Source organism: Anser brachyrhynchus (genome assembly GCF_964034855.1).
Source record: "Anser brachyrhynchus genome assembly, chromosome: 1".
NCBI classification, from domain to species: domain Eukaryota; kingdom Metazoa; phylum Chordata; class Aves; order Anseriformes; family Anatidae; genus Anser; species Anser brachyrhynchus.
Genome location: NC_137694.1, coordinates 117036909 through 117052074, shown reverse-complemented (window position 1 = coordinate 117052074; position 15166 = coordinate 117036909). Strand labels below are relative to the sequence as shown.

General features: G+C 41.7%; 1 protein-coding gene across 7 annotated transcripts in view; it reads left to right on the top strand.

Annotated features, from left to right (window-relative positions):
* DSCAM (DS cell adhesion molecule) overlaps positions 1-15166 on the top strand; it is a 473116-nt gene that overhangs the window by 395834 nt on the left and 62116 nt on the right. For all 7 annotated transcript variants that reach the window (XR_013945106.1, XR_013945107.1, XM_080576586.1 and 4 more), the window contains one exon: positions 13156-13309. Coding sequence is in view for 5 of the 7 variants with exons in the window: in XM_080576586.1 (XP_080432712.1) it covers positions 13156-13309 (154 nt within the window). In the remaining 2 variants the exon portion in view is untranslated. The remainder of the gene's footprint in view (positions 1-13155; positions 13310-15166) is intronic.

Below are 15166 nucleotides of genomic sequence, written 5' to 3'. Positions count from 1 at the left end.
GCATCGGTCTTCTGCTACCTCTGTGTGATGCCTAGAGATTAATGGAAAGGAGTCATGTAAGTAGAACTGTGCTATAAAAAGACAATAAAGGGAGACTGCTTTCCTTCTCAGTGATTTTCCTTTTCAGGATACTGTCAGTTGGTTCTTGTCTTCATTCCACTCATATTAAGATATGGAATAGGATGACCTCTCTATCACTTTCTGATTTCCTGGTAGTGAAAGCTAAAAGCAGAACTTGTTTAGACAACTGTGCATAGAAAGCGTTCTGATGTGAAAGACATACAATTCTGCCAAGGGCCTAAAATGCCATACTTGTTTTACTGGAGTCTTTCCCACTGTATAACTGAGGAGACATCTTGGTGGCATTCTAATGTGTTTCTTTTTCTCAGAGAGTTGCGCGTTATCTCTGTTGGTGTTTGGTTTCAGTTAATATATATGTATCTTGCATGGAACAGGACTGCGATTTTTAATCTTTCATAGAATAATAGGATAATTTAGATCAGAAGGTACTTCTGGATTTGACCTAGTCCAACACCCTTCTCAAAGTGAGTTTAATTACATCAGATTGCTCAAGTCATTTCCCACGTCGAAAATGTTTCCCACCCTGCAGCTTCGTGAAGAGCATGGCTCCGTCTTCTGTGTGTCATCTGATCAAGTATGTGTAGGCAGCAATACAGTCTCTTCTGAGCCTTGTCTTCTTAAGGGTGACAGACCCTGATGGCTCAGCCTGTCCTGGTATATATGTCCTGTGCTCCAGCCTCCTGACTATCCCCTGGCAACCCTGTTCTATACTTGCTCCAGTATGTACATGTCTTTTTTTTTCCTGGAGAGCCCAAGACTGGACACAGTACTTAGATGCAGTCTCACAAGTGCAGAGTGGAGGGGAAGAATCACCTCCCTGGGTCAGCTGGCCTATACCATTAGGAATGAAGAGCTGCTAACACCAGGCCTGTTTGTCTGCAGAGCTTCCTCTTGGACATTTGGCCACCACGTAGTGCTGGTTCATGGAGTTATTCCATCCAAGATTTAGGCCTTTGTATTTGATGTTTCTGAACTTCATGAGTCTCTGATCAGCCTGTCTAGGTCGCTCTGAACAACAGCCCTGTTCTCCAGCATATAAAATATTCCCCCCAGTTTTGGGCCATTCACTTACTTGCTGAGAGTGTACTCTATTCTGTCACTAATGAAAACATTAAACAGTATTGGTCCCAAAAAACAATCCCTGAGGGATGCTACTAATTACTGTCCTGCACCTGAACTTCGTACTACTGATCCCAAGAGTGCGGACAATTTTCCATTCAGCTTTATTGTCCGCTACTCCAGCTGGTATTTCACCAGTCTGGTGACAAGGAGGCTACAGGAGACTTGGTCAAAGACCTTGCTAAAGCCAGGGTACACAACATCCACTGCCCCTTGTCCACAGTGCAATTCACCTTGTCATAGAATGCAATCAGGTTGGTTAGGTGTGGTTTGCCCTTGGTAAATCCAGATCAGTTGTTCCTTCCCCTCCTTCATGTGTTTAAAAATGGATTCCAGTGGGATTTGCTCAATAACTTTATCGGGTCATTGAGACTAGGCTGACCAGCCTGTAGTTATCTGGATACTTTTTCTTGCACTTCTTGAAGATGAACACGGCATTTACCTTTTCCCAGTCTTCAGAAGCTTCCTCTGAATGCCATGGCCTTTCAAATACAACCAACATTAGCCTCACAATGGCATTAGCCACCTCTTTCATCACCTTCAGATACAGAAACCCATAGCACCAAATGGGGTGTATGTCTAATTAAGTGATTCTTAAATGCTCCCTAACTCACTCTCCCTCTATTGTAAGTACAGCTTCACTCCCACATACTGTTTGAGGAGATTCAGTGATCTGGAGATCTGAGTGTAAACTTTACCAGTTAAAACAGAGGGGGAAAAAAAATTGACTACCTCAACTTTTTTTCCAAATTCCTTTTCATTAGTTCCCCTGCCTCACTGAGCAGTGCATCTAAACTCCTCCTAGACTTTCACATGCTGCTTAATTACTTAAAGAAACCTTTTTTGTTGCCCTTCATCTGCCTTGGTAATTTCATCTCCATCTGAGCTTTTGCTTTTCTAATGTTATCCCTACAAATACAGTGTGTTTGTCTTCCTCCCAAGTAGCCTGTCCCTTTTTTCACCTTCTGTGTCATTCATTTTTGTGTTGAGCTCAGTTGGGATCTATGGCCTTCTGCCAAACTTTCTCAACTTCTCATATGTTACAGAAGACCATTCTTGCATTCTGAGGAGATTGTCCTTAAAGACCAGCCAGCTGTCCTGAGCCCCTTTACCCTCCAGGACAGTTTCCCATGAGTTCATTTCTCTGAGGGTCTTAAACTCTATCCTCCTCATCACCTCAGCCAACGCTGTCATAAATCTTCACATTTTCAACCAGTTCTTCCTTGTTTGTAGCAACAGGTCCAACAGAGTATATCCACTAGCCAGTTTACAGATCACCTGCAAAAAGAAATGGTCTTATAATGCTCTAGAAATCTCCTGGGTTGCTTGCTTCCAATCATATTACCCATCCAGCAGTTTCCACTATGGTTAGTCACTTACAAGTGCCAAGCCATGTGCTTGTGGGGCTTTCTTCAGCTGCTTAAAGAAGGCCTGATCTGCCTCATCTGTAGCAGACACCTACTATAATATCACCATTACTGGTCTGTCCTCTGATCCTGCCCCCAAGACAACATTCCATGTATTCATGACACTCCTTTACACAGCAAGCAAGATGTCCTTCACACATTCCCAGACGTCGTTCCTGAAGAGTCTGCATCCCTCCATTGCAGCACACCAATCATGAGTGCTATCCTACCAAGTAACCACAATCTCAGTGAGGTTGTAGCTCTGCAATTATGCACAGACTTCTAATTGTGTATTCTCTAGAGCTACATGCAGTAGAATACAAATATATTAAATGGTCCTAAGCCATGCAGCTCTTAGAGGAGAAAGGTCAGAAGCATGTCCTATCTGCTTTGTGCCTTGTACTCTTACTTCTCTGTTATGGTAACCCTCCTCAAGCACACCTACTTTGAAGTCCCCTTCACTAAGTTAGCAAGCTTGTTTGCAAAGATGTACTTTCCACACTTTGCCAGGTATACTTCATCCCTGCTTAATAGCTCTCATTCCTTGAGGAGAGTCCTGTAGTCGTAGAAGACATTCTATACATTTTTATTTTTTTTTCTGACACAGTTTTTGTCTTGCTTTTGCCTGGCAACTGCCCAAATTCTTACTCAATGTGTAGTGGTGTTGTATCATACTCTCTGACCCACAGCTTCTTTCTGGTCCTAAAGACTTGAATAAAACTCATGGAGAGCAGTACAAAAGCAGTTATAAGCAGGAAGTGATTTGTTGTTATTCTGTGGAGACTTTGTGGTTAAAAGTATGCTGAAAGTCTCTTAAAAGAGAGGGAAAAGTAACTGTCAAGAGAGGACTTAGTAGATATAGTTACTGGTGAATGGAAGCTTATTTAGAGTCAGCAGAGTCTGTGAGGTTGAATTTAAAATACCTGCTCATTGATTTATGTGCTACCAGCAGTATTTATCACTGTGCCTGTACAGTACTTTTCACAGCATGAAGGTATTTATGTTTATTAATTCTCATTCTTTATATAGTATAGAACTAGTCTATAATTTGGGGGGTTATTTAAAAAAAAAAAAAAACATATTTAGAATGGTATCTAAAATATGCCCTTTTTAATATACCACACATAGTGTTTACAGCTTTTTCATAGTTAGGTCACAGCTTTGTTACCAGCTCCCAAATATAGCACATTCATTCTTTTAATTGCTTTGCCAACTTTACGTTTTTTGCCTATCTTATTTTTGTCATGGAGCAGATCTCAAGAGAGATGTGACAGAGTATAAATTAATTCTGCTGCTGTGCTGTTTGATGCAATTTTTAAAAGGTCTCCTTGCAAAGCCCTACTAAAACAAATTTGATATTGATTTTTTCATAAAACTCTGGTTTTGTCTCAGTACCTAGTCTCCCATACACATATATCAGTATAGTCTAACAATAAGTCCTTGGCATCAGTTGCAGATTATTTCAGCAGGTATGGTTTTGTCCCATTCTGTATTGTACAGGCAGCAGAAGACTCGAGACCAGAGGGGGTCACACAATTTGTGATTTGACTGAAATGCTCTGAACAAACCTGGTGACTTCTTGGGGCCACCAGAGCAGGCAGTAGAGCTACTGTCAGCCTAGAGGAGGTCTCATGACCTTCCTGTGGTTACTTGCATGTGACACCACATAACTGCTTCCCTGATCATGAGCCCAGGAATATGGATGGGCATTCTGGCCCCTGTGGGTTCTGCAAAAGGACGAGCAGATGGTATGTATCTGTGGCTCCCAAGCAACAGACTTCTTGGCTACATGAGCTACCTGGAGGTCTAGGCAGTGGGCTGTCTCCTGGGCCTAGTTTCTGGAAATGGATTCACAAGTCTTTCCTGCAGGTGGGAAGGCAGGGAGCCACCTCAGCTGTTTCTGAAATCTCTGTCCTGCACTTTCCAACATTTCAGTTCAGAACTGAAGAACAGGGAAAAAAATTTACACAGAAGATTCATTCTGTTTTGTGCACAGCTTACAACAGTTAGCTTCAATAGCACTGAGTGAGAAACATGTCGTATGTCAAAACATGAGCCAAAATACCAAGACCTGATTAGAAAACATTATATAACTAAAGTGATGTCCGTTTTCACTGAAAATGTGGATTGACTGTTGTTGGCAGCTCTGACAGCCTGCCTAACTGTGAAAGGAAGCAAGGCAAAAAACAGCAGATTTGAAGAAAAATAGTTGTCCATAACCCCGGAAAAAAGTTTGTAGGCAGAGTTCTACTTCTTTAGGGAATTCAGTGAGAGAGCATACTCACAGGTCTGTCTCAGAGACATAGTAACTCAATCTTCGTAAACACAGTAAAGTACTGATTTCATGTTAACCAATTCACTTTGGGGTAAAAATTACTTATTGTAGCCCCCATTACCAATAACTCATCGGTCAAATAAATTCTAAAGTATTGTTTCCAGGTGCAACAAAGGTCTGAGGTACAACAGGGTAGACAATTCTCTGATGGAGTTGTGCAAAAAGATGTAGATCTCTGTTTCAACCTTATAGAACTAAAAGCTTACTTTTATTACAGATGTGTTTCCATGTTCATTGTAGGCCGCATCTATAGTGTTGAATAAATACGAGCCAAGGAGCAGCTCCTGGCCCCAGGAATAAGTGACATTGACTGACAACTGTCCACACTGCTTAGTACTAGCCCCTTTAAAGCAGATTTGTTTTGAAGAGAGCTGTTTAAAGTAGTCCAAAAATGAGCCAGAGTTCTAATTTAAAAGCAGAGTGGACCGTTGGGTTTGAGGTCATCAACATTCTCCCTGGTTCTCCGCATTTAGCAATGAAGATAAGCCCACCAGAAGCATGTTTATTGAAACAATAAACATGCAAACACAGTTTCAGAGACAGCTCAGGATAGGTATAAAACTGATCACTGTAGGAGGCAATGAAACCAGGGGTTCCTTATTGTGCACAGGAAAGAGCAGCATATTTATCTTTCTCGAGTCCACTTTTGTTCAGTGGTTTTGGTAGTGACCCAGATAACGAAATAGTGTGTCTATTAAATATGCAGGAGATACAAGACTGGGGTGGATTGCAAGTACATTGGAGACAAAACTAGAATTCAGAATGATCTTGATAAATGGGGAAATTGGTCTGGGAAGAAAAATAGATAAAATTTAGTGGAGGTAAAAGTACATGAAAATGGGTACTATGAAGAACCAATTACAGAGGTAGTAGGCAGAGAGCAAGTGGCTACATTCTTCACAGGAGGATTTTGAGGTTATTTTGTATATTTTTATTTTGTATATTTTGTATATTTTGTATACAGGTGGTGTTTTTGTCTATCCCTGCAGTGGCAGGAAGGGGTACAGAGAGGACACAGAAAGCCCGCCTGATTAACACGTGGCTCAGAGGCTGGTGCCAACACAGAAATTTTGTTTTTTTTGACCATGGGGCGCTTTACTCGGCACCCGGCCTGATGGCCGCAGACGGGTCCCTATCTCTAAGGGGAAAACAGATCCTAGCCCAGGAGCTGGCAAGGCTCATTGAGAGGGCTTTAAACTAGGTAAGAAGGGGGACGGGGCTGAAATAAGGCTTGTTGGAGCTGTGCCAGGGGGAACAATGGCAAGGCCGGGGGAGAAGGCAATGGCCCAGCTGAAGTGCATCTACACTAATGCATGCAGCATGGGTAACAAACAAGAGGAGCTGGAAGCCATCGTGCAGCAGGCAGGCTATGACTTGGTTGCCATCACGGAAACGTGGTGGGACCACTCTCATGACTGGAGTGCTGCAATGTCTGGCTATAGGGTCTTCAGAAAGGACAGGCAGCACAGAAGGGGTGGTGGTGTGACTCTCTATATTAGAGAGTGTTTTGATGTTGTGGAACTTGAGGCTGAGAATGATAAGGTTGAGTCCCTATGGGTTAGGATCAGAGGGAAGGCCAACAAGGCAAGCATCCTGGTGGGGGTCTGTTACAGATCGCCAAACCAGGATGAGGAGACAGATGAGGAGTTCTACAGGCAGCTGGCAGAAGTTGTGAAATCGTCAACGCTTGTTCTCATGGGGAACTTCAACTTCCCAGACATATCCTGGAAGCACAACACAGCCCAGAGAAAGCAGTCTAGGAGGTTTCTGGAGAGCATGGAAGATAGCTTCCTGATGCAGCTGGTTAGAGAGCCTACCAGGGGAGGTGCCCCCCTACACCTTCTGTTCACAAACAGTGATGGACTGGTGGGAGATGTGGTGGTCGGGAGCTGTCTTGGGCAGAGTGACCACAAAATGGTAGAGTTCTCTATTCTTGGCGAAGTCAGGAAGGGGACCAGTAAAACTGCTGTCTTGGACTTCCGGAGGGCTGACTTTGAGCTGTTCAGGACACTGGTTGGCAGAGTCCCTTGGGAGGTGGTTCTGAAGGGCAGAGGAGTCCAGGAAGGCTTGGCACTCTTCAAGAAGGAAATCTTAATGGCTCAGGAGCAGTCTGTCCTCACGTGCCCAAAGACGAACCGGCGTGGAAGAAGACCGGCCTGGCTGAGCAGAGAGTTGTGGCTCGAGCTTAGGAGAAAAAAGAGGGTTTATAATCTTTGGAAAAGAGGGCGGGCTACTCAAGAGGACTATAAGGATGTTGCGAGGCTGTGCAGGGACAAAATTAGAAAGGCCAAAGCTCATCTGGAACTCAGTCTGGCTACTGCCATTAAAGATAACAAAAAATGTTTTTACAAACACATCAACACCAAAAAGGAGGACTAAGGAGAATCTCCATCCTTTGCTGGATGCGGGGGGAAACAGTTACAAAAGATGAGGAAAAGGCTGAGGTGCTTAATGCCTTCTTTGCCTCAGTCTTTAGCGGCAAAACCAGTTGTTCTCCGGATACCCAGTACTCTGAGCTGGTGGAAGGGGATGGGGAGCAGGATGTGGCCCTCACTATCCATGAGGAAATGGTTGGCGACCTGCTACAACACTTGGATGTATGCAAGTTGATGGGGCCGGATGGGATCCACCCGAGAGTACTGAGCGAACTGGCGGAGGAGCTGGCCAAGCTGCTCTCCATCATTTATCGGCAGTCCTGGCTATCAGGGGAGGTCCCAGTCAACTGGCGGCTAGCAAACGTGATGCCCATCTACAAGAAGGTTCGGAGGGTAGACCCGGGGAACTAATGGCTTGTTAGTTTGACCTCAGTGCCAGGGAAGCTCATGGAGCAGATTATCTTGAGTGTCATCACATGGCACTTACAGGGTAACCAGGCGATCAGGCCCAGTCAGCATGGGTTTATGAAAGGCAGGTCCTGCTTGACAAATCTGACCTCCTTCTATGACCAAGTGACACGCTTAGTGGATGAGGGGAAGGCTGTGGATGTGGTCTACCTTGATGTCAGTAAGGCTTTTGACACCATTTCCCACAGCATTCTCCTCAAGAAACTGGCTGCTCGTGGCTTGGATTGGCATATGCTTTGTTGGGTTAAAAACTGGCTGGATAGCCGGGCCCAAAGAGTTGTGGTGAATGGGGTCAATTCCAGTTGGAGGCCGGTTACTAGTGGCGTCCCCCAGGGCTCAGTACTGGGGTCAGTTCTCTTTAATATCTTTATCGATGATCTGGATGAGGGGATCGAGTGCACCCTCAGTAAGTTTGCAGACGACACCAAGTTAGGTGCGTGTGTCGATCTGCTCGAGGGTAGGAAGGCTCTGCAGGAGGATCTGGATAGGCTGGACCGATGGGCTGAGGCCAACTGCATGAAGTTCAACAAGGCCAAGTGCCGGGTCCTGCACCTGGGGCGCAACAACCCCAAGCAGAGCTACAGGCTGGGAGATGAGTGGTTAGAAAGCTGCCTGGCAGAGAAGGACCTGGGAGTATTGGTTGATAGTCGGCTGAATATGAGCCAGCAGTGTGCCCAGGTGGCCAAGAAGGCCAACAGCATCCTGGCCTGCATAAGAAGCAGTGTGGCCAGCAGGTCTAGGGAAGTGATTGTCCCCCTGTACTCGGCTCTGGTGAGGCCGCACCTCGAGTACTGTGTTCAGTTTTGGGCCCCTCACTACAAGAATATACAGCACTATATACACACTACAGCACAATATACAGCACTACAGCATATATTATTAGCAAAGATGTGATTTCTTGGAAAAGTTGAAAGCACTGGGGTTATTAAGTCACACAGATAAGGGTACTGATGAGGAAAGGAATGATAAATCTTCATGCAGATTAAAGACTGGTGGAAATATGAAGGTTAGAATCTATTCTGTGTGTTTCTTGTAAACTGGAAAAATAAGATATGAGCTTAAACTGCAGCAGGAAACTCAAGGTAGACTTTAGGAATGCTTTCTAATAATAAGATTACTTAAGCAGTGGAATAGCTCATGCAGCTTAGGGAGTTGCAGAATCTCCACTTACTGTAAGTCTTCAAAATCATGTTGGACAAACATTCTTCTGAAATTGTGCAGCTATAGTTGAACCTGGCTTAGAGAAGGAGGATAGACTTGGGTGAACTCTTAAGGTCCTTCCAGCCATGATTCTATAGTCATATTTTATACTCAAATTCTCAGTGAAAGCACACATGCTACTCTCTATGTAGTACGAATATATATTTTTAATTTTCACGATCGGGCAGCCAGCATAAAGGTAAATAACTCATATGTTCTCATACTTCACAGAACACACTGCAAATCTGCCTTTCCTGCTTTTCACTCTTGTTGCAAAAGTCTCCATATGGCTTTCTCAGTTCACCTCCGTGTTTCCTCACAACTTGCAGAGAACAAGAACATATAGATCTTTAGTGTGCCTACCTTAGATCAGAAATTGTGTATATGCAGTTGTAGGCAAGGTACAGACAGGCTTTGACTCATGTAATCTTCCAGTACAGAGTAAATGATACTTGTTACCTTAATTCCCTGCTTGGGAAATTCCATGCTTGCTTGAGTACTGTTAAAAACATAATTTTTGAATTCACCCTTTTGATTTTTTTCCAGTTTGTGTTAGAAAATACAACAATCAAGCAAACAAGTAAAAAACAGTCTAAGGGTTCTGAGTTTATGCACATCTTCTATTTATTTGCCAGGAGATGGCATACTATTTCAAAGCATACAAAGCAATGCATACCAGTTCAGCTGAAGTTGCATCAGAAGAAAACAATACTACCTGCAGTGGCTGTTCCTCAGGATCTCTTGCTGTTGCCTTGTTTGAGAAGTAGATTGACTGCACTCTCGTAAAGGGCTTTGATTTCATGTTACTATGCGCAGCCCTCGCTGGCTTTTTTAGTGTTTTGTCCCTGTCTGTGCTTCTTAGACAGAGAGATGAAGATGGGAGAAAAATTAGCCCATCATCTATAAACTAAATTTAAAAAATAAAAATAGGCAGTTGAAAAAAAAATCCCTTGAGCAAACATGTTACTGCTTTTGGGATAACATAACAGTAAATGTTTCATACTGGCACATGGAAAGACCAGTATGTGACAAGGTGACATTCCTTTAATTCCTTTTCTTATTTCAGTTGTTTAATCTTCTCTTTGCTGACAAAGCTCCTTTTCTTCTTCTTGTGTAATGAAAGTCTCTAGCATGTTAGTCTAATTGAAATGACAAGTAAAAGTTACAAGTAAAATTGATTCTTTGTCACTGGAGCATCCCCAAGTGTTTAACAGAGAATGTTAGCTGAGGAAACAGAAGGTGTATGTTAACCAGTTAGAAACCAAAATCTTTTGCTATAGCGGTTTCTTTTAAGAAAATAAGAATCACAAATCTAGTGAAGATATATTTTCCAGAATTGTTTTTTTAAATTAATTTAATGAATAATTGAATTTATATTTGAAAGGACTACAATTGCAAATGTATTAATGAAGCCGATTCTCTGTAGGAGGAGGAAAGGAATTAAAGACAAGGCATTTAAAAAGACAATAGAGAAACTAATTCTGTGATTCTTCTGCCTTTGGAGCCCCAGGGAGAGAGAGCTTCTCTGCTTTGAGACTGTTTTGCCTTCTCTCACAGCTGACCACATTGCAAATGGGAATTTTGGATGGTTGGTTTTTTTTCAGTTTTCTCTCTTACGTCAGCCCTGAGAGCAGGAGAGCTTAGTGACAGTGTTGTAGCTCCAAGGCTGAGGTTTTCCTTTTCTACTTAGATTCTCTCTTTGTCCCAAACATAAAATCTCCACTCCCCAAGTTGTGTTTAGCAATTTTATACAAGGTTCTTGTCTGTCTGACTGGCTTAGCTTCTGCCATGGCAGAGGGGAGCTGAACAGTAAGGCATTTCAAGCGGGAGATCTGCAGAATTAGGACTAGCTTCCAAAGGCAGCCATATGTCCCTTTCAAAAGTCATAGGAGTCTAGGAAAACACAGTGTAACTTTAACTGGAATGATGCTTGCTGGAATTAAATTTTAGCAATACAGAGTTCTGTAATGGTTTTCTGTTCTTAAATACTATATTCACGTTCCATCTCATTAGGTGTTTTGGAAGTAGCTTGTGCTAGATGGCTGCATTAATGAGTGGAACCTAAGTACCAGAGACAGCCTAGCCTGTTTGACTTTCAAATTAACCCTAGGAAATGCTGCTTCATGAATATTAAAATTCAGCTTCCTGTGCATTGATCAATATATTAATTTTTATGTATGACCTCACAAAGATCCAGCCTGTCAAGCCACAGGCATTTGTCCAATATTCTCATGTAAATGTCAAGACAGATGGCTCTCAAAACCTGCTGTAATATTTCACATAATAATAGAAGTGTCTCCCTGCACTGACCTCTTCATATCAGAAGTGGAAACCCAGGCAAAAGCTTGCTAAATGGGACAAACTGACTTGGCATTTTGACAGTAGCAATGAGATTGTCTAGAAAGTATAGTGAGGTTCCTATTGTGCTTGTGCTGAGTGTAGATAACTGTGAGCTGGAGCAAACCAGTCTCCCCAGAAAAGTTTATAGAGGAAACAGTTTGTGGACTGTTATCAAATTATGTTGTGGACAGTTATCAAATAGAAACACACATTTGTATAAAAGCCAGGGAGGTAAGTATTTTAGTAAATAAGCACATTAACTTGATGGAGTGTTTTCCATCTTACTCAAATTAAGATGTCTTCAGGACAACTATCCTTGAGCTAGTTATGAGCTCGCTCTAGAGTTGAATGTTGAGCAACACTTCTAGAGATGATGGGGAAAAATAGGTATGTCTAAGGCATGATTCATTCCACTGCAGTGTATGTGTCCCAAATAGGCCAGAAGAACCTTGCCTTAGATGCGCATGTTTCTTTGTACTGTCTCTAACAGGAGTCGAGGTTTAGTCTGGCATAGACCTACATGTCTTACTGTAGATTTCAGGAGATGAGATGAATCCCACCCTCCCCTAGCCATAGGAGATGCCAGATCAAGAACAGAGAAACACAGTGACACATTAAGTAGCTGAAACTGGCTGCCAGTTCACACTGAAGAGTTATTTAAAGACACCTCGAAAAAAATCACTTATTTATTTGGAATTCACTTTGAAAAGTCAACTATATATTCCAATGCTTTCAGCTCAAACTACCTTTTGAAATGCTAATCAGCTGAAATTGGCCTTTACCAGCAGCAGATATTTGTATATCAAAGAGTTTCCTTGCTCACCTTCTGTCAGTCTGAATCAAGTTTAGATTACATCGACACATTATTTTTAATGCAGATTCACAGTGAAAGCTTCTTTTCTACGTCATTAACATTCTAATTATTTTTAGCCTGATGTTAGTTAGCTATTGTCATGCTTAATATGGCATAGGAAAGTGAGCCTTTATTATTCCTTCTAATGGTTGGTGACCTATCCGTTTTTACATACAAGAATCACAAAGCTCGTGTTAGAAATGAAAATGGCTGCACTGAATACTGTAATACTGCTCAGGCATGATGAGGTTTCCCTTCTCCTCCACCAAGGAGTAGAGCTTCTTTTGGACTATATGCCACAATGCACAAAAATATAAATCTATATTCTCCAGTCTCAACTGGCATTTCCTCCAGTGCTTGCGCTTCTTCACTGCTAATGCAGCCAAATAGTGGAGATGACCTTCACCTAGGAATCTTTGAATGAAAGTAATTTTGGGATAAAACAAAACTAGACTCATGGGAAGTTTGAATAGTCTGTTACAGAACAGAGTATTATTTCTTGATTCACTCCATTACTAAGGGAATAAGCCACCGAACCCAGGGATAAGGTGCACCAGCACAAAGATTCTAGGTGACCTATGGAGTTGTAAACTCCAGTTTTCATAGCAGATGCAGTGCTGAATCCTCTGTTGTTTAGTCTAAACCAAAACTGGTTTGTCAGAACAATTCATGGTACAAATTTTTCAAATACTTTCACTTAAATTGCTTATCCAACCCTGTAAAAATAAACAGACACATAAAAAACCTAAGCTAAATAAAAATAATTTGTAAACAAAATATAGGCCCAAATTCACTGAATATAAATAGATTGCAATGAGTTACTGTGTCCGCTCTGTTTATTGCCATCCACCATCTATGTGGAGCAATTGACAGTCATTCCAATTACCCTGAAGTAACAGGCTTTGTAGCACTCAGCTTAGCAGACCTTTCCAAATGCCATTTATTTTAGTTTGGAAATATTTGTCTCTCCCATAACAGGTAATCAGCGAGTTTGAAGCCTCTCCCGACTCATTTTCCTACAGAATCCCCAACCTGAGTCGGAATCGCCAGTACAGCGTCTGGGTGGTAGCAGTGACTGCTGCAGGAAGAGGCAACAGCAGCGAGATCATCACTGTAGAACCACTAGCAAAAGGTATGATGATGGCACTTTTTAAGCAATTCAGAACTTTACAATGTTAATTACTGTTATAATTGGCATGTGGTTTATTTAGGTCTCATTGCTTACTAAGTATGGGATTTGTCAGTAGCAACTTCAGTTCTCTCCAAAAGTTAGGTGACAACTCTCAGCTAATTACCCAAGCTTTTGCAGTAGTCAGCAGAGAGAGAAAGAATGATGTGCTCCTCTAGGGGGTAATTCAACCCACCCACCATAGAAGGAAATACATAGGGTTTTTTTTGAGCAATTTTTATCTTCTTTTGTTGGGTACAGAGAGTTTGCAGATGATCTCCCTTTCCGAATGTGCCTCTTTTTTTTTTTTTTTTTTTTTTGTCACACAAGATAACTTCTTTATAATTCCTCTCTTTACTAATATCTCTTGTGTACTCCACAGGTACTCCACTACCTTCAGTGCTAAGCGGTCTGATTAGTATATCTAAACTCTGAACAATAGTTCTCAATTTGCATTTATTTTGTAATTTGTTTCTTTTTTATATATATTAAGTTTGCTGCTTCTATTTCAAATCTGAATGTGATGTGCCTCAAATCTTGCATATTTTTTCCAGCTGTATTAGTTGTTCTAAAAAAATATATTACTTGGGCCCATGTATTCTTCATTACCTGTTCTGTGAGACATGATGCTCACAACACTATTGGTCCTTAGTTTGGAAATAGAAACGTAACGTTTTGTATAAGAAGGTGAGAAGAGTTCCATCAGAGTCAGTCTTTCCATGGAGTATTCAGCCTGATTTTCTATTTTTTCCATTCGAATTGGTAATATGAGAGCATTTGACAATATGAACCATGTAGTGCACAGGTCCCTAGAGTTGCAAAAGTAGATGTATTTGATTGACTTTAGAGTTTTAAAAGCCTGCTATGCTTCAGTCATATTGCTAATGATGTAATAATGTAAAGTGTCTAGTGCTTTACAAAGACAGATACTTCTTTAAAAAGCATTACAGAACTTCAGCAAAATGCCACCAACATGAAAGCATTTTCTGCATGGAAGAGCATATGCTATCACCATAGGGAGGCTTGCTGTTCCTACCTACTCAGCTGGTAGCTAACCAATTTGATGACGGTAAATTAACTATCAGAGCTATTGTCATGGATGCCAGTGATGGTGTTTGGAGGGTACTATTTTAACACAAAAAAATAGTTACCAATACATAGAAGTTAAAAACAGAGTTCCTCAGGCTTGTGATGGGAACTCACGTCCTCTTTGCCACTGTTCTAGGCCAAAGTTTTTACCATATGAGATGGATATTTTTCAACATGACTGTAAGAAAGTTGTATGAACTACTGTGTTTCTACTGTAGAACACCATCGAAGATTTATTGGTGGCAATATTGGGAGGGTCTAGCAAGGTAAAATAGTGTAAATTGGAAGAAACAGGCAAATGCTTGCTTCCTATTGCTGGCAGGTTGCTTTTGCCAACTGACAAGTTCCTTTTACTTTCAGCTTCTTTTGATATCAGGCAGTTTCTGCACATTCTTTCAGAAAATCTTTTCTCTTAGTAGCTATACAGTGTTAATAGAGTGACCTGAAAGGCTATGAAAAGTCCGAAGCTTTCCCATTGTAGAATTCCTTGTAGGACAATTGCACACAGCATTTTGAACTTTGGTGACACCAAAGCTGAAATTTTAAAAGGTGGATGAGGAACATTGGAAAAACATCTCAGGGAAGCAGGGCAAAGGTTTCAATGTCTGCTTGTATGAAAAGACAAGGGTACCTTAAGGAAAAGCAAGTATTTACTTCAATATAGACAAGTCAGTATGGACGGGACTTTATTTTGAAGGACAATAGAATGCATCCAGTCAAGGTTAGAACTAA